Source organism: Neovison vison, chromosome 10, assembly GCF_020171115.1.
Source record: "Neovison vison isolate M4711 chromosome 10, ASM_NN_V1, whole genome shotgun sequence".
NCBI classification, from domain to species: Eukaryota; Metazoa; Chordata; class Mammalia; order Carnivora; family Mustelidae; genus Neogale; species Neogale vison.
This window is the reverse complement of record NC_058100.1, coordinates 1,991,033-2,016,140: the sequence shown is the minus strand read 5'-3', so window position 1 is coordinate 2,016,140 and position 25,108 is coordinate 1,991,033. Positions and strand designations below refer to the sequence as shown.

The 25,108-nt window shown below is 62.0% G+C and overlaps 1 protein-coding gene across 4 annotated transcripts; it reads left to right on the top strand.

Moving 5' to 3' along the window:
• The first annotated feature begins 236 nt into the window (after positions 1–236).
• On the top strand, positions 237–24,916 carry SMG5 (SMG5 nonsense mediated mRNA decay factor). 4 transcript variants are annotated; one of them, XM_044266571.1, is made up of 23 exons: positions 319–400; positions 2,666–2,976; positions 3,686–3,784; positions 4,287–4,410; positions 4,767–4,923; positions 6,895–6,984; positions 7,861–7,950; positions 8,876–8,954; positions 10,862–10,987; positions 11,073–11,141; positions 11,292–11,500; positions 12,142–12,279; positions 12,671–13,255; positions 14,948–15,123; positions 16,132–16,207; positions 16,796–16,971; positions 17,813–17,971; positions 20,990–21,049; positions 21,522–21,681; positions 22,049–22,139; positions 22,897–22,971; positions 23,313–23,451; positions 23,559–24,916. In XM_044266571.1, the coding sequence occupies exons 2-23, from the start codon at positions 2,882–2,884 to the stop codon at positions 23,640–23,642; spliced, it is 3,057 nt and encodes a 1,018-aa protein (XP_044122506.1). In that variant the 5' UTR covers positions 319–400; positions 2,666–2,881; the 3' UTR covers positions 23,643–24,916. The 4 variants fall into 4 exon arrangements, with proteins under 4 accessions (XP_044122507.1, XP_044122508.1, XP_044122506.1 ...); XM_044266570.1 differs by having other exon boundaries at positions 12,142–12,285; XM_044266572.1 differs by lacking the exon at positions 2,666–2,976 and having other exon boundaries at positions 237–400; positions 12,142–12,285.
• The last annotated feature ends 192 nt before the right edge of the window (positions 24,917–25,108 follow it).

The following is a 25,108-nucleotide window of genomic DNA, read 5'->3' as shown; positions in this document are numbered from 1 at the left end:
TGTCAATAAAGTTTTCCGCAGGGGCTCGCAGAAGCCGGAAGAAGGCCGCGCTGCCCAGACTAAGTTCGGGCAACTTCCCGGGAGGGAAAACAAGCTTCGCGAGATTTGGCAGCGTTCAGGCCGCGGGCCCGCCGCCGGGGCGGCTGCTATCGCGAGATTTGGCGGGCGGAGGAGGAGCTGTCGCGGGCAGCCGCCTCACAGCGATGGCGGCCGAGCAGGGCCGGCGGCGGCTGCGGCGGCAGCGGCTCCGGCCGGACACGGCAGTGGTGGCGGTAGCGGCGGGCGGCGGGGGCCTGTGACCGGGAGCCGCCCCGGACCCGGGCACCATGAGCCAAGGCCCCCCCCCAGGGGAGAGCAACGAGCCCGAGGCCAAGGTCCTCCACACGAAGCGGCTTTACCGGTGAGGGGCCGGGGCGTGCGTGCGGCCGCCGGGGGAAGTGGGCGCCGCGGGGGCGGGGCCGCGGCGGGCGGGGCCGGGGTGCGGGGGGGCGCGGGAGGGCGCGGCCGGGCGGGGAGCGGGGTGGGCGCGGGGCCCGGCGGGGGCCGAGGCCGGGGGGCGCACGTGGAGGCGGCCCCTGGCCCGGAGCCTGGGGCGGGCGCCGAGCTCTGCGGGCTTCGGAGGTGAGGGTGGGGTCGCGGGCGGGGAGCACCCGGAAGGGAGCGGCGCTCCGGACCCCGCAGGACGCGACGGAGCGGAGCGCCCCGGCCTGCGGTCCGGAGAGCCAGGGGCTCCGTGTGACCTTGGGCCTCGCCGTCCGCATCCTGGAGAGGACAGGCTTGGGTCGGGTACGCCCTGAAGTCCCTCGGGCTCCCGTTCTGCGGAGTTTGAATGAAAAGAGAGGCCGAAGACGAGTTGCGTCGGCCTGGAGGGGCCACGAAGGGCCGAGTCCGGAGTGTTCCTAGGTCACGGAGCCCATTTCAGGGCACCTGGGCCCCCTGATCGCGAACCCTGCTCCCTCCCAGCCTCCTGACGACAGCCCCTTGCCAGGCAGCGTCCATCCCCAGTTTCTGGTTCCCGCAGCGCCGCTGGCCCTCCGCAGGTCCTGGCTGCCGCCCCCGTCCCTCTGCGGAGGCCGCTGTGCGCTCTTCCCACACAGGGTCGAGGATTTTTTCTTTCCGGGGGGCTTCTGGAACGTGGTTTCTAGAACTGGGGCAGAATGGGGTGAAGCGTGAGGCGAGGTTGAGGTTGCTGCTGTCTCGTAGAGGGTGAGGTTCGTAGAACAGGGGCCCTCGGAGCCGCGGCCCCATCTCGGCTGGGGGCCACTCGGGGCTCGGGAGCGTGTTCTTTCCCTCCCGCCCCTGGGCGTCCTGCCTTTCTGGCCTTTGTAAGTCAGAGGCACAGGGGAGCATAGGCTGCTCCAAAAATAGCAAAGTGATCCAATGCGGCAGCCCCTGGGCGCCCACTGTGGGCTGCCCACAGCCGCCTCAGGGCGGGTGAGGAGCCGGCTGAGGGTGACACGGGTGCCGCGTCAGGCTCCCGAATGTCAGCGCTGTCCCGCCAGCGTGGGCCCTGCCTGCGAGATCCCGCACTGGTCTCCAGCTCTCAGCAACGGCCTGGTCAACCTGATCCTTCGCGGCCTCGCTCGCCCTCAGCCCGCCCTGGTACCTCACGGGACCCACAGGGTGATGTGGGCGCACGTGTGGCTTACGTGCGCACGAGCCTCCCCCTGCCTGTGCCTATGTTCCTGGCTTTGAGCAGGGTGGAGACACGAGGCAGCAGGTCGCTGCTTTTATTCCTTAGGGACGCGGTGGTGACTGTTGGAAGGAACCGGGGAAGGGAGGTCTGCTTCCTCTGCCCCACGTAAATGTGTCGTGAGATACGAAACTGTCACTGTGAGCTTCAGTAAATTTGGGAAATTCCCACCGTCTGTTTATAGACGGAGATCCTGAAATGTTTTAGAAAACGAGAAGGCAGCCGTAGAAGGGATGCTGGAAGGGCCACAAACACCAGTTAATTAAAGAGGCTGATTAACTATTTTTAAAAAGTCATTTTTCGGGGTGCCCGCTGGCTCAGGAGCGCGTGCAGCTCTTGATCTTAGGGTCACGCCTTCAAGTTCTATGTCGGGCATAGAGATTACTTGAGAAAAAAAAAGAAAGAAGAGAATCTGCAATTAGAACTTTCCAGAGTAACGGTTATTAAGCTTTCCTGGATTGAGCACTAAGGAGAGCTGTGGAGCCGGTCCATAAAGACATGTGCTTATGCTCCTGAGGTCTGTCCCTGGCACGGAAGTTGGAAGGCCCTGCCCCGGGGAGCTAAGGGGGCCTAGAATAAAGTCAGTGATGGCCATCTGACAGCCCTGGCATGGAGGGCCAGGCTGGCTAAAAGGGCTGCCTCCCGTCTGTAGGCAGCCCAGAAGGCATTTGCAGAAATGCTGAGCTCTGAAGATTGCCTGTGAGAAGGCCTGGAGTCCCCTCCCGCCCGCTCCTCTGGGTGCTGGCGGTCACTTTGCCCTGGGCAGGGCAGCCTCTGTTGGCATCCCACCTGAGCCACCGCAGGGAGCCAGCCTGCCGTGGCCCACTTTACCCAGCCCAGGGGCCCACGTCTCACTGTTCTGAAACAGTCACCAGACCCTCCCTTTCTTGGTTGCTTGTGTGCCCAGAGCTGTTCTGAGTGTCCCTGTTTCCCCAGCTGTTACCTGCCTTCCTCTGGGTTTTCCCCTTCTAGAGATGACACGTCCCTCTGGCACTTCTCAGCCATCCATGGTGGCGTCTCAGTGGCCTTTTCTCGTGGTGTCTGGCGTCTCCTCCTGGCCTTAACGACAAGAAAGATAGAAGCTAATACTTGCGGAGTCTGCACGTATGAGGCACCGTCATGAGTGCTTCACGTATTCGCTAATTTAATCCTCGCGCAGTGGGCCGTGAGCGTGCTTCCACTGTGTAGATGGGAGAACTGGGACGCGAGGAAGTTAGCTCCCCCGCCGGCACCCAGAGCCTGTCACAGCAAGCGAGGAATCGAGGAGACCTTGCGACTACGCAGTACGCAGTGCAGCCCCTCCCCGTTCTTCCGTACCCCACTAATTCAGAAATAGAAGTTTATGCTAGGAAGGCCTTTCCTTTGTGTCAGGGACAGTAAGTCCTTGGACAACGATTAACTCGATCCTGTTACTTGTTGAGCGGCTGCCATGAGCCAGGGCCTCAAGCGAGCTCTTTCAGTTCATCCTCACAGTCCCCTGTGGTGGCTGCCGTGCCTGTCCCCATTTTTATGGACAGAGAAACTGAAGCTCGGAGAGCTTAATTTGCCCAAAATTACAGACATAGACACAGCCAGGGTCAGAGCCTGCATTTCCTGTTGGCGTCCCAGCACAGGCTCTTTCCATTAAGAGAATCCAGCTTTTCCTGTCACGGGGCTTCTCTGCTTTGACCCCTTGGACACTTGGGGCAAGATATGTATTGTGGTGGGCTGTCCCGTGTATCGTGGGGTCTCTGGCAGCACCCACTGTAAGCCAGTAGCAGCTCCCCTGCCCACCAAGCTCCGCCGCAAGTAGTGACAGAACTGTCCCCCAGGGCAGAGGGCTATTCTTGGGGTGCGTGGCGACTGTTCGTCTGGTTTTGTACAGCGTAGCCTGCAGCCTTCCCATTTCCCTGCCCCTAATTCTGTAGCTTCTCCTCTAGGATCAGTACCCCCTGCCCCAGCCCGTCTGGACCTATGCAGGGCTCAGGGCTCTCTGCCTGTGCTTCCCTCCAGGGCCGTGGTGGAGGCTGTGCATCGACTTGACCTCATCCTTTGCAACAAAACCGCTTATCAGGAGGTGTTCAAACCAGAGAACATTAGCCTGAGGAACAAGTAAGCCGGAGACTCTCAGTGACAGAGCCTTAAGCTTTCTCTGCCTTTCTCCCCCGAAACCCTGTTGCACACAGACGCGTGTTCTGTCTTACCTCCTGAGCTCATGGTACGGTAACGGGCTGAGAACTCTGGCCTTCCTGAGAGAGGATGTGGGGACCCCTCACTGTCTCTGCAGCTTCTTCCTCTAGCGCCTGGTGCCGCTGGACGGCACTGAGTTGGGGGAACCGGCCATGCTACCAAGTGGCGGGAAAGAAAGATGGGGTTAAAAGGCAGGAAAAAAGGAGAGAAGTGTGCGGGGCGCAGAGAGGGTTATTAAAGTTCTTACTGCTCCCGCCTCTATCCTTTGGGGTTTCCACTGCTTTCCAGGACTGCTGTTTGTCCCAGGTCCTGCAGACTGACCCTGGACGTCCCTTGGGAGGCATGGGGCTTGGTGGGTCGGGGCGTGACACATGCCTCCCTGCCCCGAGGATGGTCAGCCTCCCGTGCCGCCCTGTGCCCTCAGGCTGCGCGAGCTGTGCGTCAAGCTTATGTTCCTGCACCCAGTGGACTATGGGAGGAAGGCCGAGGAGCTGCTTTGGAGGAAGGTGTACTATGAAGTTATTCAGCTCATCAAGACTCACAAGACGGTAAGGGGAGGGCCCAGGTTTTGAGAAGAAAGGTGTCTAAAGAGGGAAGCTGAGAACGGAAGAGACAGCTAGGAAGGTGGGCCAGGACACGGCTGGAGGGAGAGGAACCACGGAAAAGAGGCAGGAAGGAAGGAGGGGTCCGATGAAATTAGGATTGGCCGGGGAGCCTCCTCCCAGATGGGAGGAGGAGAGAGGTGGATCTGAGGGTATTACGGGGTGACTCGTGAGTGAAGGGCATGTGGGCGAGGTTGAGCCCAGAATCCAAGTTCGTTTCCTGGTGAGAGGACTGGGGTCGGGGAGGGGAACAGCCCTGTGAGCTCATGGCTTAGCAGTCCCTCCGCTTTCCCGCCGCCCAGCACATCCATAGCCGGAGCGCCTTGGAGTGTGCCTACCGGACGCACTTGGTCGCTGGGATCGGCTTCTACCAGCATCTGCTTCTCTATATCCAGTCCCACTACCAGCTGGAACTTCAGTGCTGCATCGATTGGACCCATGTCACCGACCCCCTCATAGGTCAGTGACATCTGACAGGTGGGCTGGGGAGAGAGTGTAGGGGCCGCCGCATCTGGCCTTCTTCTCTTCTGGGTTCTGTAGCTGGTGACCTGGCCGGGCACAGAGGATTCTAGCCAGACCTGCAGACGGTCCGTGGATTTCGGGTTTCTCTAAACAAGCGTGCGAGGTTGGGTGAAGACCTGGAGGAAAGAGAGAGGTTTCCGTTGGTCGGGGGTGCAGACGAGGCGGTGTCCAAAGGATGATTGCGAGCAGGCCCGTCCCCGGAGGGTGGAAGTGACAGCACTTGTTTTCTTCTTGTCCTTGAGTTTGCTCAGCACTATGTGTGTGTGTTCCTTTTTTAAATTAATTAATTAATTAATTATTTTCATAATCTCTACACCCAACGTGGGGCTGCCACTCACGACCCCAAGATCAGGAGCCTCCCACTCCCTGACTGAGCTGGCCGGGCGCCCCCAGCACTGTTTCTTTTTTCTTTCTTTTTTTTTGACAGAGATCACAAGTAGGCAGAGAGGCAGGCAGAGAAAGAGGAGGAAACAGGCTCCCCGCTGAGCAGAGAGCCTGATGTGGGGCTCGATCCCAGGACCCTGGGATCATGACCTGAGCCAAAGGCAGAGGCTTTAACCCACTGAGCCACCCAGGCGCCCCAGCACTGTTTCTTTTTAACTTAAGAAATCGTTTCCTAGCTTTTTTGTGCATATTGAAAGTGTTAGAAATGTTTATGGACGGTCCTTCAAGATCGCGCCGCGCGGTTAGGTGTCACGGGTAGGTAAGCGTGGCTGCCCGAGGGGCCGCGACTGTGCTCCACCTCCTTCCCTCCTCTTCCAACTCTGGCCGCTCACGCTCCTTCCCTCCCCCTGCCTGTGCCCCTGCCCTGGCCAGACGCTGTCTGTGTCAGCTGGGGGCAGTCTCCTTCAGAAGCCCAGCGCTGCATCTGGTGCATTTACAAAACATTTAAAAACAACGAGGTAACCTAAGACCGCCCTCCTAGACACCACAGCAGATGGCCGGAGGGGTCCAGAGCCCCTGCAGTGAAGAGCCTTCACTTCGGAGGCTCCGTTTCCTGAGCTCAGTTTTTCTCCTCATTGATGTGCTCGCGACCGGCTGACTGAGGAGGCCTGCAGAACGTACTAGGAAGGGCTCCTCGGGGCGGGTCTCGTAGCCAGCAGCGTGGCACCCTGGTGACGTGGACAGAGGAGAACGGCTCGAGCCAGTCTGCCTTTCGAGTCCTGGCTCTGCCACTCACCAGTGTGTGACGTGCTTCTTGACTGCCCGGTGGGAGCAGTGGAAGTCGCCCTCTCCAGAGGTTGCCGTGGGACCCATTGACACCAAACAGGACTGAGACCAACCAGTGCCTGATATGTGGGGAAGCTGCCCCCCAGAGACCTCGAGCTCTCTGAACTGAGAAGGGGGAGCTGAGAGCCCAGCACATTGGCTCTGGCCACGCCAGTCCTCGGGCACGGCAGGCTCACCTGTCTCCTGCACGGGCAGGCTCCCCAGTAGGTGGCCTTCTCCATAGGCCTCCTCCCCGCAGAAGCCTGGGGCACCTGCCTTGGCCTCTTGTACATTTCATTCTTCCCAGCAGGTTTCCCGTCTGTACCCAGACCTTTGCTCCTTACGTGGGAAGCTTCTACCCAAGGCACCCAAGACTGCCTTGACACTTGGCCTTCCCCTCTTCTTCCTTTCTAGAAGCCTTCCTATGATGACCTTTCATGTTGCCCTTCCCCAGGAATCTGTCCTGACCTGAGGACCCTTGCCCATCTCCTCCAGTTCCTTGCCATCCTGTGAATGATCCCTACCTGCAAGCCTCTGTCTCCCCACCTGGTCCTGGATGCATGTCTTCCCTGCCCCTAACACAGGGTTTCAGGACAAGCTTCGGATTCTTGATCTCCTTTCCCCACCTAGGAAAGATGTTTCCCATTAGGTAGAGGGTCGGGGAAGGGGCTTCTGAGTGTCCCTTTCTGTCTTTCTCAGGATGCAAGAAGCCAGTGTCTGCGTCAGGGAAGGAGATGGACTGGGCACAGATGGCGTGCCACCGGTGTCTCGTGTACCTGGGGGATTTGTGTAAGAACCGGCACTCATTGGGGCAATGGTTTGGGCTGCAGGACAGGTGGGAAGCTGCTTCCGTTGTTGGTACCAGCTTGTGTGTGGCGGGAGAGCAGGAGGAATAGTTTGCGGTCTGTAACTAACATGTTCCCTTGTCCCTGCTCCTCCATGAGCCAGAAGGGACCAGTGACTAGGGAAGAAGGAAATAAACTTTGAGAAAGTCTGGATGGTAACTCAGGTTCAGTAGTGGGTTAGGAAGATTTTTTTAGTTGGATGTTTTTCTCCTTTGGGGTTTGTTTTTTCCGTTTTTGCTCTACTCCTAGAGGAATTGAAGTTCAGCCTCCTGGAGGGTTTCCCTGCCCGGCAAACGTTGGGCCCTGGGCCTCTAGTCCTGGTAGCTAAAGGTTCCTCATTAGGCTATTAGATACATTACTTTTTGTCCCCTGAGGCTTTTCCTCCCTGCCCCGCACACTCCTGGCCCCCCATGGGCCCTTTGTGCAGAGAGAGCAGCTGCTTTGTGTTAGACTGGCCGCATGTCCTCAGTAACGTCTTCCTGCAGGATCAGACAGCTGTATTCCATAACCCACTGCCGGAGCTCCTCCCGAGCAGTTACAGCTGCGGTGGGTGCCCGGGTCCCCTTCCGTTGGAAGGAGATAAACAAGAGCCTGTTTACAAACACTAAACACGACCCACACCCTGAAGCTCCCAGCAGGGAAGAGAGAGTTGAACGATTGGCAGAGTTAAGATTATGCCCAAGGCCCAAGCAGCCAGCCTCATAGCTCAGGTGTCTTCCTCCCAGGGTCTTCCTACAGCTCCACAGAGCGGACTCCAGGACGAGGGGAGGTTTTTCTGGAACACAGCAGCATCATGTTTCCTTCCTTCTGTCTCCTGCAGCGCGTTATCAGAATGAATTAGCCGGCGTAGACACCGAGCTGCTAGCCGAGAGATTTTACTACCAAGCCTTGTCAGTAGCTCCCCAGATTGGTAAGTGGCGTCCGACTCAGGCCTCCCTAAGTGGCAGCAGTTTTCAGCAGGAAGACGACTTTGAGAGGGCAGGCAGGCCGCACTGGCTTCGCTGGGTCCTCCTCGTGCTCGGTCCCGTCACACCTTGCCTTGGCTGTGCATTCTCCCTCTCGAACACAGGCTCGAGAGAAATGCAGATTCTTTTTTTTCTTTTAAGTTTTTTTTTTTTTTTTAAGATTTTATTTATTTGACAGAGATCACAGGTAGGCAGAGAGATAAGCAGAGAGAGAGAGGAGGAAGCAGGCTCCCTGCTGAGCAGAGAGCCGGACGCCGGGCTTGATCCCAGGACCCTGGGATCATGACCTGAGCCTAAGGCAGAGGCTTTAACCCACTGAGCCACCCAGGCGCCTCGAGAGAAATGCAGATTCTTTATCTAAGAAGGAGGGAGGCAGTGCTCGCTTCGGCAGCACATATACTAAAAAAAAAGAAGGAGGGAGGCAGAGGGGAAGGAAGAGAAGAAGGCTCCCTTGTCTCTGAGGCCTCTATAGAGAGAGGACACTTGAGGGACAGTGGGAGCAGGGGGAATGCTCCATTGCATGGAGAGGTGGGGATTTGCTTGCAGTAGGAGAGCTCAGGGTGAGAAACAGAGCTGGGGAGGAGCAGAGGGCTCTGTGGGTTTCCAGCAACCCTAGAGTTGCCACAGCTGCCGCTGACGGAATGGCACTCGGTGGTGCTGATCCCTGGCAGGCGAGGCTGGAAGTGCGTGTCCAGTCAGTCCCCTGGGGAAATAGGATTGGCCACTCCTCCCCGGGGATGCTGGTGTCCTCTGCAGACCCAGGCCGCCGCCTCCTCACGAGCCCATGAGTTTCCCGGTGCTCAGCAGTGCTGGGTCATGGCGGCAGGGGAATGTCCTGGCACAGACCACATGACTTCTGTCTCCCTCCAGGGATGCCCTTCAACCAGCTGGGCACGCTCGCAGGTGGCAAGTACTACAATGTGGAGGCCATGTACTGCTACCTGCGCTGGTGAGTACCGCCCGCGGGCCTCGTGTCCCGACCCCTGCTGCTTCGCTCCCCCGCCTTTTCCCAGCTCCTGCTTGTCACGGATCCACCTGGATTGGAAGGCACTCGGGCAGCCGGCAGAGCTGCCCACTGTCTGCTGGGAAGTGCAGGACGGCTGTCTTGGGGGAGGAAGTCAGCAGGGTGTGGTAGGCGGAATGGGGTCAGGGTAGCGGCTGTGCAGAACAGCACAACCGTCGGCCTTTGGTGTCTGAGTGACCACGGCGACAGTGTGGGAGGGCCCGCTGAACCGCAGGGTGGCCACTGCTGCCCCAGTGCTGACGTGCCCTCAGAGTAAGGAGCCTTGGCTTCAGGATGGCTGAGCCGAGTGGGCTTAGGTCACCGAGTCGCCAGAGCCCGGTGGACATGTGTCTGATAGGTTGCTGGGTGCCCCAGTGAGGTAACGGTCAGGAATAAACCACCTGGGCCGATGCCTCCATGAGAAGCCAGACGTTCAGAAGATGCTGCTGTGAACTGGGCTTCCAAGCAAGGGGAGTGGAGGGAGCTGGTTCTTCATAAGCGTGTGGGCCGCGTGCGGAAGTGTGGAGTGAGCGTCTACCTTCTCATTCCCTGTGCCGTGATCGTGGTTCATTTGGTCCAGGAAACCTTTCTCCTTGAATCAGCACAGTGTCTGCTCTTGGGGCGCCTGCCCCCTGTCCGGGACCGGCACAGACCGGCCCCCGCGGCTGCTGTTCTTAAATACAGGTGACCAGGTTCGTGGGCTTCTGTTGCCTCCTCCCCAATCCTCTCGTACCTTTCCGGGAATGCCCCGCTTACTGGTCCTTGGTCCCTCATCACCCTCGTGACCGTGATTGCGAGTGATCACTTCCAGAGAGAGCCTGGCATGTCCAGGTTTGGGAGGTGCCCGCGGGGGCCCTGCCTTGCTGTGTTAAAGCACTCACGTCTCCCGTTGGTGGGTGAGGCATCTGGGTGGGGCCTGGTCAGGCCATTCTTTGCCCCCAGTGGCCTTTTCTAGGATCAGTCTCTGGTATTCAGCAGCCCTGGGGGCTGCTCTGTCTGGAGCAAGGCTCTTCCGGACCCCTTCCTACTCCGTGTGGTTTCTCTTCTTGGGAGAGATGGATTTCGTACATGGTGGCTCAAGGCTCCGGACATTGGATTGTGACCCAAGACATTTGGAAATAGAACCTGCCCGTCTCTTAGGGCCTGGAAACTGGCAGTCATCTGTGTGGCATTCTGGTGGTCCGAGCAGCTGCTCTGCATCGTCCTCTCCCCCATCACCGATTTAAGGCGAGGACGCACAGAACCCACTTCTGGACGGAACGAGTGTCCGTGACTTTGTGACTACCTCTTATTCACCAGTAACACATATTTCTTCTTTTCTGTCCCTTGCTTCTTATGACAAAAATACATTAAAAACCGCCCAGTGCCCTGTTGGTGTTGTGGGTGCTGCCATGAGGCAGGCTGGGCTAGGAGCCTCCGCGCTGGCTCGGGTCCGTGGGGCCGGCGCAGTGTCCCTGCTCGTCCCAGCTCTGCGTGCACGTGCATATGTGTGGGCGGCGTGTGCTGGGCCTGGCCTGTGGCCGGCTTCTCTGCACACTCTCGCCTCCGAACCGTGTCTGAGCACGGGAGCTGTGTGTTACGTGTTACGTGCTCTGTGCTGCTGTATTTCAGGGACGGTCCCTGACAGAGCGGGAGCAATTATTCTGCTTGCGGAGGGAGCGAAGGTCTGCCGTTCACGGTGTTGTCCGAAGTTGTGTCTGTGTAATTTATCTGGGACGGTGGTCTTGCCCCGAGTCTGTACACAGAAAGGGAGCCTGGGGGCAGCGTGTGTTTGCTCCAAGTACTGTTCCCCCAAGCGCCAGCAGAGCGCCGTGCCTGCCGGGGCCGCACAGTGCAATGTGTGTCTCCTTCAGCATCCAGTCGGAGGTGTCCTTCGAGGGGGCCTATGGGAATCTCAAGCGGCTGTACGACAAGGCAGCCAGAATGCACCACCAGCTGAAGAAGTGCGAGACTCGGAAACTCTCCCCCAGCAAGAAGCGGTGAGTAGGGCCCGTGGGGCTGGGGCCGTGGGACTGGAGGGCCTCTGGGGCATTTGCCATTTCCCTGGGGCTCCTCTTCTTCCAGGTGCAAAGACATCAAGAGGTTGCTGGTGAACTTCATGTACCTGCAGAGCCTCTTGCAGCCCAGGAGCGGGTGAGCGCCAGCGGACGGGCCCTTGACCTGCATCCCGTGAGCCCCCTCCCGCCAGGGCCAGCTCTCTGCAGTTTCCACCGGGCCCCGCAGCTCCTCTTGCCTGCCCTGGGCCCCATCACTGACCTCCTTGTCGCCCCTGCCCTTCTGCAGCCCAGTGGACTCGGAGCTGACGCCGCTCTGCCAGTCAGTGCTGGAGGACTTCAACCTCTGCCTCTTCTACCTGCCCTCGTCCGCCGGCCTCAGCCTGGCCAGCGAGGGCGAGGAGGACTACGAGGGTGGCTATGCTTTCGTCCCGGACCTCCTCGTCTTTCAGATGGTCATCATCTGTCTCATGGGCGTGCACAGCTTGAAGAGAGCAGGTGACTCCCGCGCCCCGCCTGCTCGCCCCTCCCCCCGCCCCTCCCCCCGCCCCTCCCCGGCTTCCTCCCTGGGCTGCCCGCCGCACCTGCCTCACTGCTGGGCCAGGGACTCCTACGCTGAAAGAGCTTCTGGTGAAGGAACGAAGGCAACAGCCTGTCCACACTGTGCCCCCCACCTCAGGCCCCTCCCGCAAACAGTGGGTCACAACCCCGACCAACAGGAGGGTCAGGGTACTTAGCCGATGACCCAGACAGAATTCCAATTTTGTTGTCGGGGGCGGTTGGGCAGTTGCGCAGACCTTCCTGGGAGCGGCACACATGGAGCAGAGTCGGGAGGAAAAGGGAGGCGGGCCTGGGTGTGTGGGGGCTCGGGCTGTGGGAGCCCGCCTGAAGGCGTCAGAGCCAGGGCAGATGGCACGGGCCCACAGGATACGCTTGCCCGAGGACGCACACAGTGAGCCGGCACGTCCCGGGCGGCAGCATAATCACGCAGAGACCTCAGAAATCCTTCTTCCTTAGAAGCAGCTTTGAGAAGTAGTTTGGTCCTTGGAAGGAGGAGAGCAGGTGAGATGGGGCTGGAGCTCATGGCGCCTGCCCCTCCAGAGCCCTGGGCCGCTCATGCCCGGCTTTCCCGGCTTTAGGGTCCAAGCAGTACAGCGCAGCCATTGCCTTCACGCTGGCGCTCTTCTCGCACCTCGTCAACCACGTCAACATACGGCTGCAGGCGGAGCTGGAGGAGGGCGAGAACGCCGGGCCTGCATTCCAGAGCGAGGGCACAGGTGCAGGTGGGGGGGTGGGGCTGGTCCGAGTGACGGCGCAGGTGCAGGCGTGGGGGTGGGGCTGGTCCAGAGCGACGGCACAGGCACAGGTGCAGGTGTGGGGGGTTGTTCCAGAGCGACAGCACAAGTGCAGGCTTGGTGGGGGCTGGTCCAGAGCGACGGCACAGGTGTAGGTGCGGGCGGGGGGGCTGGTCCAGAGTGACGGCACAGGTGCAGGCTGGGGGGGGGCTGGTCCAGACTGATGGCACAGGTGCAGGTGAGGGAGGGGGCGTGCACATGGGCAGGACAGGCTGGTGTGCGGTGACGGGAAGGGGAGCACATGGGGGGCTCGGGAGGTGGTGAATCGCTCCAGTTTGCCCCCAGGCCCCACCTGACTGTCCTCTTGGCACAGATGAGCCCTTGGAGAAGGAAGAGGTGCCAGGCCCCGAGCCCCCTCCCACAGCACCTCCAGCGGGTGAGGTCAGAAAGAGTCGGAAATTTTCCCGTCTCTCCTGCCTCCGCCGCCGCCGCCACCCACCCAAAGCAGGAGATGACAGTGACCTGAGCGAAGGCTTTGAATCAGACTCCAGCCACGACTCTGCCAGGGCCAGCGAGGGCTCGGACAGTGGCTCTGACAAGAGTCTCGAAGGTGGGGGAACGGCCTTTGATGCCGAGACAGACTCAGAAATGAACAGCCAGGAGTCCCGGTCAGACCTGGAAGACATGGAGGACGAGGAGGGGACGCGATCCCCAGTCCCAGAGCCTGCTCGGCCCAGGTCAGAGGCTCCCGAGTCTCTCAATGGCCCCCTGGGCCCCAGTGAGGCTAGCATTGCCAGCAACCTGCAAGCCATGTCCACCCAGATGTTCCAGACCAAGCGCTGCTTCCGACTGGCCCCCACCTTCAGCAATCTGCTCCTCCAGCCCCCGGCCGAAGCTCACGCCATGGCCAGCTGCAGGCCCTGCGTCAACGGAGATGCGGACAAGCCCTCAGAGCCAGGTATCTGGGCCTCTGTTCCCGCCACTCTGGTCCGTACTTCCCGCCACTCCCCGAGGGAGGCGGCTTGCCTGTCTGTGCAGGTGCCCCCCACCCCTTGCTGCATCCGTGTGCTCCCTCCGGTCCGGTCCGGTCCAGCAGTGTCGTCCTCCGAGTCCCCACTGCTGCTTGCAGTGTGCCCCTTCTCCCACATGGCCACTGCCCCTGGCCCTTGTCCCACTAGGGACCTCTCTCTCGGGGGTCTTCCCTGCACCGGGCGCCCAGTGCCTGCTCTCTGCTGGGCGCCGGGCTGGCCTGTCGTCGGGTGCTTTGTTGAACTTGCACAGCAGCCTTGTGCAGGACGGGTTCTCCTCCCTTTTCTGAGTGCTGCGCACTGCCCCTAACCTGGTGCTTGGCTCCTTCTTACTTGCCGTCTGGTTTTCCCTCAGAAATCACGGGGTCTGGCATTCTTCTGAGGCTAGGGGAGAGTTCCTCCCTGCGGTTCCTGTAACCTCTACCCCACCACAGCTTCCAGGCCTTTCCCACTCCGGCGTCCTTGTCTGTAGGCTTGTCTGGGTCCCCGAGACCGTGAGCCTCTTGGGGGCAGGGCAGCATGGGTCTGGTCTGTCCTTGGATCGTCCGTTCCTAACACCGAGCCTGTAGGAGGTGGGACCGAGGTGGGACGCAGGAAACACTGCAGGGATGAAATGCTCGGAAGCCCGGGGGCAGGGCTGGGGCTGGGGGGCTGCTCCACGCTCTGACCCGCCCGTGAAAGTGCTGGGGGGCGGGGTTGTCTTTTTTTTTTTTTTTTTTTAATTTAGTTTATTAGTGCACACCTGCGTGAGAAGGAGGAGCAGAGAGGGAGGAAGAGAATCCCAAGCAGACTGTGCTGAGTGTGGGGCCTCGCACAGAGCTCGGCCTCACAGACCCTGAGATCGTGACCTGAGCCGAGCCCAGGAGTCAGACACGTAGCGAAGGGAGCCCCCAGGCGCCTCGGGCTGTCCTTGAATTCTGTCTGCCTTTTCTCCCTCCCCAACGGCTACCTTCTGGTTGCCCGCTGTGCGTCGTAGCAGGGAGTAGGCTGTTTATAAACACCGGTTGAGGAAATATCTGTAGACCCCTCACAAGTTAGCTTGAGACTGAAAGAACCATATTTTGTTTTATTTGTTCATTTTTCAGTGGGCTCCACGCCCAGTGTGGAGCCCAGCACAGGGCCTGAACTCCTGACCCTGAGATTAAGACCTGAGCTGACACCCAAGAGTCAGACGCTGAACCGACTGAGCCAGCCGGGGCCCCAGGAAGAAACCGTTCTTGTTTTTCTTTTTAAGATTTTATTTGTCTGTCAGAGAGAGAGTGAGTAAGCACAGGCAGGGGGAGTGGCAGGCAGAGGGAAAGGGAGACGCAGACTCCCCACTGAGCAGGGAGCCTGACTCGGGGCTCAACTCTGGGGCCCAGGGATCATGCCTGAGCTGGAGGCAGACCCTCCGCTGACTTGAGCCCCCCAGGTGGCTCAGCAAGGGTGGAGGCACCAGTTTCTCAGCTTAAGAGCATCCGGCTGGTGGGCGTGGAAAGATGAGGCGGGGGTGCGTGGTGAGTTCCCCATCTTCCACATCCGCACTCCGCCCCGGGGTGCGGGCAGGGCGGCCCCTGGCCTGGAGCTGAAGCCTGAGGCTGTGTTCCGGGCCGCTCATCCCGGTTCCCCGTCCCCCACCCCAGCCTCCGAGGAGGGCTCCGAGTCGGAAGGCAGTGAGTCCAGCGGGCGCTCTTGTCGGAACGAGCGCAGCGTCCAGGAGAAGCTGCAAGTCCTGGCGGCTGAAGGCCTGCTTCCCGCCGTGAAGGTCTTCCTGGACTGGCTGCGGGCCAACCCTGACCTCATCGTCGTGTGTGCGCAGGTGCGGCTCTCCGGGGCGGCGGGGGCTGCTGGGGGGCCCCTCTGCGGGTTCCGTCACGACAGACGTTAGGCATCTGCTTCGGGTGGGCCGTTACGCTTTCTGTAGGGACAGGGTTAGACGGGACCTCTGCCCTCCAGGAGCCTGTGGCCCGGGCCGGGACCGGAGTCTGTTGCACTTTGCGCCCTCGTGCGGGGGTCAGGCCAGGCGTCCGTGAGGGCTGGCCTCAAGCCCTGTCCCGGAGTCCAGAGGGAGGAGTGGTGCCTGGGAGACGGGCCCCGGGGGCGGCAGGACCGCCAGGCAGGGTGGAGGCCCTGGGGCAGGGGAGCCGTGGAGGTCGTGGCAGTCAGGCCCGGGCTGCGGAGGCGGGCGCTGGGGCTGGGGGTGCGGTCGGGGCAGGGGGTGCCTTCTCAGGGTCTTTCTGTCTCGAGCCTGGAGGGCCGCACAGTTCTTGTCCAGTGTTGCTTTGTCCCAGGGACACATCTGCCCTGCTGTGGAGGACCCCTCCCCTGCGGGTCGCCCTGTTCTCAGAGGAGAGCTGGGGTTAGGGCCAGGCACGCCCTTGGGCGTGTGCTCATGTGTGCTGGCGGCGAGTTACTCACTCCCCTTGAGTCATCGGGAGGTGTGCTAAGGATGGGGGTGTGGGGTCCCGTCCCCACACAGGTATTCCAGGATGGGCGCATGGAGGGCAGAAGGGTGGGGAGAAGCCGCCTCCGGCGCTCAGGTTTCTCCCCACTCCCAGAGCCCAGTGTCCTTCCTGTGGCCTCCAACCTTCTTCCCACGGTCTTGCTGCTGGTGATGAAGTTCAGCCAGGCCCGCGGGCCCCCCTCATTCCTCATGAGATTGGCTCCCTATTTCCCAGGACTCCCCTGCCCCTCCCCCTTGGCCTCTTTTGTTGATTTTTCTATCAGATCGCTCTAGGTCTGTGCCCATAGCCCCCAGACCGCCCCCCCCCCCCCGGCGTCCTGCTTTTCTTGCCCCTGCCCCACTGAAGGCTTCCCTTCTCCGCAGAGCTCTCAGAGTCTGTGGAATCGCCTGTCTGTGTTGCTGAACCTGTTGCCAGCTGCTGGCGAGCTCCGGGAGTCTGGTGAGTGAGTGCCCAGCACTGCCCCTGCTCTCCCTCTCCCTCGTGGCCCCACAAAGCTCAGCCCCCTCCCTGGTAACCCAGCCTGGGGGGAAGGAGGCTGATGGGGCTCTGTGTCCGGCCATCCTGGCACACAGCGGCTATTGTGGTCTCTGCGTCTCTGGTTTCCTCAACACTGCCCCACTGTGGGCAGGTGGCCTGGTTGGCGAGGCAGGGTGCTCCCCGGGGAATGTGGGGTGGACAGGAGCAGAGAGAGGCAGGCCTGGGAGCCAGCTCCGGTCACCGAGAGTCCTCCTGGGCCTCCAGAGCTCATCCCCTCTTGCCATGTTCGAGCTGCATGTGTGCTCCGGTTCCCAGCTCAGGCCTCAGCTGAGAGGGTGCACCTCCTCCTCGAGAGCGCTCCTCAGGTTCACGCTGGGCTCGGGAGCCTTTAGGGTCAGAGCGCACTGCTCCTGTGCCTGCCCTGCTCCTCCGGCCCCACCGGTCCTGCGGGACGGCCCTGCACGTCCATCTCCCTGCTCTCCAGGGGGAAGGGCCGTGTCCCTCCGGGGGCTCCCACAGGGCAGCTGGTCTCACGTGGCTTCTCCCCAGGCCTGGCCCTGTGTCCTGAGGTCCAAGACCTTCTTGAAGGTTGTGAACTGCCTGACCTGCCCTCCAGCCCGCTGCTCCCAGAGGACACGGCCCTTCGTAACCTGCCGCCTCTCCGGGCGGCCCATCGACGCTTTAACTTTGACGCGGATCGGCCCCTGCTTAGCGCCTTGGAGGAGGTGGGGACGGCGTTTCTGACACCAGCAGCTCTGTTCAGCCAGCCCCGCAGTAAAGCCGGTGGCCCTCCCGTCCCGACAGGCAGGGTCCTCAGGGCTGGGCTCGGCGTGCTTCCTTCGTGAGCTGCTGGGCTTGGCCTCCTTCCCGTGGGATGCTTGTGGGTGTCCTTTCGTGGCCTCCCTCCACCGTGTCCGGCTTTTGCAGAGTGTGGAATGGGGGGCTGTTAGGGCTTAGGAGCTCTTCTCAGGCTCTGTTCTGCTCTGGGGCCGGCATCCTGGGAGCTGGACAGGAAGCTGTCAGAGAGAGCTGGAAGGGGCAGCACTGCCCGACCGGCCACCCATGTGTCTGCGTCCCTATGCGGGGTGCCTGGGGACTGCCCGGTAAGCCGAGCAGACAGGCACCCAGCACTCTCGCCGGCACACAGGGGCCTTTTGGTTCCTCCTCTTCAGCCAGAGGGTCTGGGCTTTCGTCTGTTTCATGTTTTAGGGTTTTAGAGAGGATTCTTGTTTGAGGGGGAAGAACAGTTTTCCTAACCAAAAGAAGAGGCTGGAACTGTTGGTCTAGCTGTGTCCCCTCGTTTTTGCATCGAGGAGGGAGGTGGCGGGAGTGCCCAGGTGCCCCAACGCCCAGCCCACTGTGCTGCCTTTTCTGTCTCCGCCTGGGTCCTGGTTAGCCAGTCCAGCCTGGAGTCTCCTTTCCTGGCAGCCCAAAGCTCTGGGTCTCGGGGCTCATCTCTCCACCGGCCTTCCCAGGGAGTCCCTGCCCCTGCTGCGGGGAGGGGGGGGCCGGGGGTGTGGTGCCTGGGGGCCCTGCCGCGCCTGACCAGCTCCCTCGTCCCCGCAGTCGGTGGTGCGCACCTGCTGCATCCGCAGCTTCGGGCACTTCGTGGCCCGCCTGCAAGGCAGCGTTCTGCAGTTCAGCGCGGAGGCCGGCATCTTCGTCAGCATCGCGCAGTCGGAGCGGGAGGGCGTGCTGCAGCAGGCGCAGGCGCAGTTCCGCATGGTGAGCCTCGGTCCTGGGGGGCGGGGCCTGCACAGAAGACCGAGGGGACGAGGGCGCAGGGCTGCGGGGCTGCGGGGAGGGCCCCCCCCCCCCCCCCCATGGGCCTGCAGACAGGGGGAGCACAGGAAAGGAGCGGTACTTTCAGAAGAAACAGCCTGGCCCCGTCCAGACTGCCTGGGCTGGAGGCCCGTCCCTGTCCCCTCTGTCTGAGCTCCCTGCTAGGTTCCCCCACGGGTCCCCTGGCCCCAGGGGTGCTGGCCTCTCCGGGTTGTTGGGACGTCAGAACGAGCTTGCATCTCGGGCACGTGCGCGCGGGCGCCCCTGGCGCTTCCTCTCTTGGGGATGAGGACTGGGGGTGGGGGGAATGGCCGGACCCTTCCCTATAGGACCCCCAGAAAGTAGGAGGTGGCCGGGGTTAACCTCTTTTCCATTCAGAACCTGGTCCCCAGATGTTGAGTGAGAGTCAGCTCCGTGCCAGTCCAATCTGTTCTGTAGACCCTGGGTTTGCCGCAGTGAGTGAGCAAGGAAGGTCGTTTGCTCTTGGTGGCCTGATGCTGGGGAGCAGGGTCTGGGCTCTGTGCTGGGGCCTGCACGGCTGAGCACACTGTCCCCCCCGGGCTGGATGGCAGCCCGTTTTGGGGGGCAGCGGGGGATGTCTGGCACTGAAGCATGGCCCACGTGTCTCTGCAAACCTTGAGGTTCTTCGTCCGAGGCCTGTCCCCTCCTCCTAAGCTGCAGGCCTCCCCACCTCTCTGAGTATCCGCTTCGCGCGGACAGCATGCGTGGTTGGGAAGGGGCACGGGTGCACCAGGAACTCCCTTCTTCATGGTCTTAAAAGCAAGCTCCTTTTGTTGAAAAACAAACCTGTCGTGTTCTGTAGAGAAAAACACATAATTACAAAGACATTCACGGGGAAATCACACAGCTTTAAAAATACTAGTTTTTGCAGGCATTTCCTTTAGCTTGAAGCTCCAAGACTCCCATCTCAGGGACGGAGCCGCTGAGAGCACCTCGCGGTTGGTGCTGGACCCCAAGGTCCCGTCGCCTGCCGGGGCTGCCCCCAGCACTGCGGAGTGGCCCATGTCCACCCCAAGGGTGTATCCCTCAGCAGCAGCGTGCCCTCCCCGTACTGACATCTGCCAGCGCATACTGAGAGCTTTCCGTGTGCCGAGCCAACGTGGCCCGGGACAGCGGGATCAGCCCTGGGCGCAGCTCAGTGAGGGGCGCTTACCCTCTCCTGCGCCCCATGACGGGACACAGAGCCACAGAAGAGGGATTGTCTGTGGCAAAGCCAGGGCTCTGACATGGGGCAGACCGGCTCTTCTGAGCTGCTGTGGCTGCAGCGTTTGCCTGGGTGAGGCAAGCAGCTTGCCTGTGGTTCCTCAGATGTCCCCTGAGGACGGCCGAGGCCCACATCTTTGAGCCGCTGGTCTGAGGATGCCAGAGGCCGGGGTTGGCGCAGCTCTCCTCTTCCTGGACGCAGATGGAGGTCCCTCCTCTCCCCGCAGCTGAGCGGACCTCGCAGCTCAACTCCAGCCTGACAGGCTGTTCCCCGGGCTGGATTCTGCAGTGCCAGCACTGCCCGGCCTCGCCCGTCTGCGGCGCGGCCCCTCCCTCTCTCTGTCCTGTGCCCAGGTGTCCCCAAGGGGCCATTTTGTCATGTGGGCCTCTGGAGGGGGGGTAGGCGCATCTCGCACAAGCGTCATGTAACTGTCACAGCGGAGATGCTGGGACGGGCGCGGTACTGTTGGCCCCAGACTTTCCTCCGATGTCACTGGATTCTCCACTGACATCTGTTTTCTTTGTTGTTTTTCTAATGATTTTATTTATCTGAGAACAAACAAGCAAGAAAGGCCGGGACAGCACAGGCAGGGGGAGCGGTGGGCAGAGGGAGAAGCAGGCTTCCTGCCGAGCAGGGAGCCTGATGCAGGCTCGATCCTGGGACCCTGAGATCAGGACCTGAGCCGAAGGCAGCCACTGCCGGTGCCCCAGATGTGCTCCCACATTATGTTGGGTTGTGTGTGTCCTTGGTCGGCTCTGAGCTGTGGCGGTTTCTCAGTCCTTCCGTTCATGACCTTGACACTTCTGAGGAGTGTCTGTCAGTTGGTCTGTAGTGCGCCCTCAGTCTGGCTCTGTCCAGACAAATCGTGGCCACACGTTCTCGCGGTGGACGCGGTTGTACAAGGTTACTGCTGTAGAGCATCGTTCTGAGGACGTCCCTTCACCCATCAAAGGGCCTTCGGTGCCGTGCCCCCTGCCCCCCATCCTTTGTCTCATCTTTAGACCACGTTAGGGAGATTGGGCTTTATCCCCGGAAGACAGAGGGGACCGTCAGAGGACTCGGGGCCTCAGGGCCCAGCAGCTGGTGTCTGGGTGCCGGCGGGGAAGGTGGCTGGGGCGGAGGCAGGGGCCAGGGAGGAAGAGGTGGGAGGGTCCCACAGCTTAGATGGGGGTCCCACAGCGGAGGTGAAGGGGAACAGAGGCGTGTGAGTGGTTTTTCGGACGTGTGGTCAGCAGGACAGGAAGGCCATGACTTGGGGAGCAGAGAGAGGGACCAGTCACAGCCCAGCTCAGCCTCCTGGCGTACACAGCGGCTGCTTTCCCAAGTCGGGGACCGCCAGAAGGGGAGCAGCAGGTTTGGAAGAAGTTGGCACGTGGTTGGCGATCGGAGGCGTGGTGTGCGGGCGCCGCGCAGGGCAGAGGGCAGAGCTGGCGGCCGCGTGCTGCTAGGCGCTGTGTATGTGGCCCCCGCGCAGCTGTTGCTCCCTGGCTCCGGTGCCTGGGCCGGCGCGAGGTGCGGCGCGGGTCCCAGAAGCCCTTCTCTGCCAGGGGAGTGGTCTGTCTCCTGAGCCCCCCTCTCCCTCACTTCGTGGGGGCGAGAGAGCCGACCTCACATGATGCCTTCCTGTCTCGACGCGGGAGCTTCTCTCGGAGAATCTGTGAGAGCTCTTGATCACTGGGCAAAGGACTGTGGCCCCAGCTCTCAGTCCCAAGCTTAGCGCGCGTTTCGCCTTGTAGGCGCAGGAGGAAGCCCGTCGGAACAGGCTGATGAGAGACATGGCCCAGCTGCGGCTTCAGGTAGGCGGTTGGGACCCCGCGGCGGCCGCCTCTGCCTCTGCTCGTTGGCCGGACCCTGCGGGCAGATGGTCAGATGGTGCCCAGCCGCTGCTCCCTGCTCTGCCCCCAGCGCCTGTTCTCCCCCCGCACCCCCGCTGTTCCAGTGTGGCGCCCGCCCCTAGAGCTCTGCTCTGTCTGCCCCCAGCCTTGCGCACCGGCTTCCACCTGAAGCACGTTGCCTCCCAGACTGCCTTCCCCGGCTCGCTCCTCGCTGGGCCTCGGTGGGCCCTTTCTGCCTTCTCTGTTCGCTTTTCCTTCTATTTCTCTTTGACTTTCCTTCTTCTGCCTCCTTTTCTTCCAAGGCCTTGGTACAAGGAGCTCCCCCGTCCCCTTGGCAGCAGGGGACACCCCACGAGAGCCCCCTTGGGTTCCATCCTTCACGCCCAGGCTGCAGGGCCCGTGCAGCCGCACCTACTCTGCCCTCTCTCCCCAGCTCGAGGTCTCTCAGCTGGAAGGGAGCCTGCAGCAGCCCAAGGCCCAGTCAGCAATGTCTCCCTACCTCGTCCCGGACACCCAGGCCCTCTGCCATCACCTCCCGGTCGTCCGCCAGCTGGCCGCCAGCGGCCGCTTCATTGTCATCATCCCGAGGACAGGTAGGTGTACTGGGGCCGGGGGCAGGGTGTGGTTAAGAGAGACTTGGGGCTTGCAGTCGAGAGGCCCTCACGGAGGCCCAGTTTGTACACGGTGGCCTCGGTCAGGTCCTGCCGTCTTTCTAAAGCTCGGTCACTTCGTCTGCGGAATGTATGTGACAATCTGTTAAATGCTGACTCACGAGACGGTTGGGAGAAACGAGAAAGACCTAAGCGCACGCACTTGGTAGACCGTGAGCTCTGCTGATCGGAGAAGGTCCTATTTTGGAAGAGCCTGGGAGCCCCCGAGGAGCCCGGGTCCCTGCTTCTACTGCCGCGGGTGCTGGGGTTCCCTGCGAGCTCACCTGTCCCCTCCCTCCCCATCCGCCAGTGATCGATGGCCTGGACTTGCTGAAGAAGGAGCACCCAGGGGCCCGGGACGGGATCCGGTACCTGGAGGCGGAGTTTAAGAAGGGAAACAGGTGAGTGTGGGCCTGGCCAGGCGTCTCCTGAGCCCTGGGTCCCCGTGGGTGAGAGACACATGCAGTCCCTGCGCACTGCTGCGGGGAGGGAGGGCGGCGGGGGCAGGGGACAGAGATAAAATGACAAGTCAGGGTCTCAGCTGTGGATGCCGGGTGGGGGGCCTGTTGTCAGATCACCAGGCTGTCGTCTCTTTGTCTCTGGGCAGACGGGAGGTGAGCGTCGGGAGGTGAGCGTCGTCAGGGAGCTGGGGCAGTGCCCCCACCCCCGGCTCCCGGCTGCCGCGCCGGGGTCGATCAGGGCTCCTGGGGTGGGAGCGCCTTCACCTGCGCAGCCAGGCTGGGACTGCTGAGGTCCGCTCAGGCCCTCCCTTCGGGGCTCCAGGCTGGGAGAGCCACGGGCAGTGGGTGCAGCAGAGGGACAAGCTGGCTCCTGCGCCTCGGCGCCCTGGCGGCATCTGCCCCTGCCTGGCCAGGAAGCCAGACAAAGACTGCTTGTTTGGACCCTGTCTCCAGAAGCCCTGACTTGAAAAGCATCTGCTGCTCCTCCCTTCCCAGCTTCTCCCCCGGGAGGAACCAAGGGATCGATGTTATCGGGAGGAAAAGCGAGCCCAGCTTAGGGGGGGCTGCCAGGAAGCTCCTTTGAAATGGCTCCAAACAGAGCCTTGATGGGAGCGAGGTGCCCCTCCCCTCCCCTGGGACACGGGAGGTGCTTTAGGAGAGGTGCCCTGCCTCCTCTGACCCCCTTCCCCTGCTGCAGGTACATTCGCTGCCAGAAAGAGGTGGGGAAGAGCTTCGAGCGGCACAAGTTGAAGCGGCAGGACGCAGACGCCTGGTAACCGGTGGCCGCGCCTCACTGCTCTCCCCACCTCTCGGGCTGGCCCGTGCTGCAGCGGCTGGTGGGACCAGCCTGGGGCCATGCTTAACCCGCCAGGGCCTCCTGTGGGTGTCCCGCGGGAGGGAGAAGTAGCCCCAGCCCCAGAGCCCCTTGGTGTCCCTGCTTAGCGTCCCTTTACCCAGTCCCCATGGGACACTCTCTAGAACCACTGTCCCTCTCTGCCTGGTTTCTCCTGCGTGTGCTCCTGCTGCCCTCCCCAGTCCCCAGCTTCGGGGGATGCTGGTACGCAGGCTCCCCTCACGCTGTGGCTTGGCTTGCCTCCTCCTCCTCCCTACCAGGACCCTGTATAAGATCCTGGACAGCTGCAAACAACTGACTCTGGCCCAGGGGGCGGGTGAGGAGGACCCCAGCGGCATGGTGACCGTCATCACAGGCCTTCCGCTGGACAACCCCCGTGTGCTCTCAGGCCCTGTGCAGGTCGGTCCGCCAGGCAGCAGGATGGGGGTGAGCGGGGAGGAGGTGCCCGGCCCGACGCCCTCAGACCACTCCATGCGCTTGCTTGTCTCGCTTCCACCATCCTTCAGGCAGCCCTGCAGGCCGCTGCACACGCCAGTGTGGACGTCAAGAATGTTCTGGACTTCTACAAGCAGTGGAAGGAGATTGGTTGAGATGGACCCCCATGCCCTACAGTGGGGCTGCGTCCAGATCTCTCCTGCCCTCCCTGGCAGCCAGGACCACCACCTGTAGTCACCCCAGCACACGCAGACGCACACACGCACGCAGGAAGGAAGCCCAGCCGCGCAGGCCACAGGGAGGGCCCGGGAGCCGCAGGGAGGGCCCGGAGCCGGCTGAGAGGGCGGTCCCCCTGTCGCCAAGATGACGTCAGGAAAGTGAGGGAAGTGCTGGGAGCAGGAGAGGCCTGGGGGCCCCCAGCCAGCCCTTCTGCCTCAGCCCACCGCTGCCCCCGGGGGCAGGGGCAGGCGTGGGCGTCCGCGCTCCATCGGAGAGCTTTGTGGACCTCTGGGGGGCTGGCCCGTCTTCTCACTCAGGATGCCCGGTGGTTGGCGCCGGGAGTCTGCACCCTCTGGCGCGGGGGGGTAGAATTGGGTAACACCAGACACGTGGGTAGTTCTCTGCGGACCCTTCCTCTCCTGGAGGACCGCCCGTCCTCTCCCTTTGTGCAGGCAAGGCAGCTCTGGAGCCTTGGGGACTCTTCCAGAAGAGGGGCCCGGAGCTGCTGGCACCAAGGGCAGGGCCAGGGCTCGCCCCCTCCTGCTGCGGGGACCGCGCACCCAGCTGCCCCACTTCTGCTTCCGCTCTGCGTTTGCCTGGCTTCCAGGGCCCGGAGCAGGTCACTCTGTCTGTCGGCAGTCTGGCCCGCAGGCCAGGGAGGGTCCCTGGGGCCCCCAGCCCCACAGTGGTGGCGCCTGCGTGGGGGCAGAGTGTGATGCCAGGAAGAGGAGGGGGAGCCGTGGGAGGTCCAGGAGAGGCCTGCAGGGAGACGGGCGGCAGGAGGGAGAGGCCCTTGGAGCTGCCCGGCCAGGGGCTGCTGGCCCGCTGGGGCGGAGCATGGGGTTCACTTGCACGCAGCGAGGGGCGAGGTGAACGTGGGAGCCGGGATCGGGAATCGCTCAGGGCAGCGGGCTTTGCAGTGGGCACAGGCTGTCCGGAAGGCTCTGGCCAGGAATGCTTTGGCCCCTTGCCCTGGGGCTGGCCAGGAGCTTGGCCAGGGGTGGGGGGTGCCGGGGGTCTTGGCTCTGCGCCCCCCACCCCAGCGCTAGCCTAGCTTCCCGGGCTGTTCTCAGAGGAAAGCAGGCTTCTTGCCTCCTTCCTCTAAAACAGCACATCTGGGACAACCTGGGGCAGCGGGGTCACCCCTCTCCCAGTCCCTGGCAAAGACTGAGACTAAAGCGTCCCTTAATAAAGACTCCTCGAAGCCCAACCCTGTCTCCTGGTGCCATTGTGTCCGGTTGTGTTGGGATGTTGGCACTTTCTTCCTGGCGTTTGCAGAAAGTTTCTTTCGAGGTGAACCCCTCAAAGCAGGAGCCCAGCAACCCAGGGATGGTTTTGTGGAAGACTCCGTCAAGTTCGGTGGCCCTGGGAGCGGCTCGTGGCTCTGCAGGGGTGCTGGCGG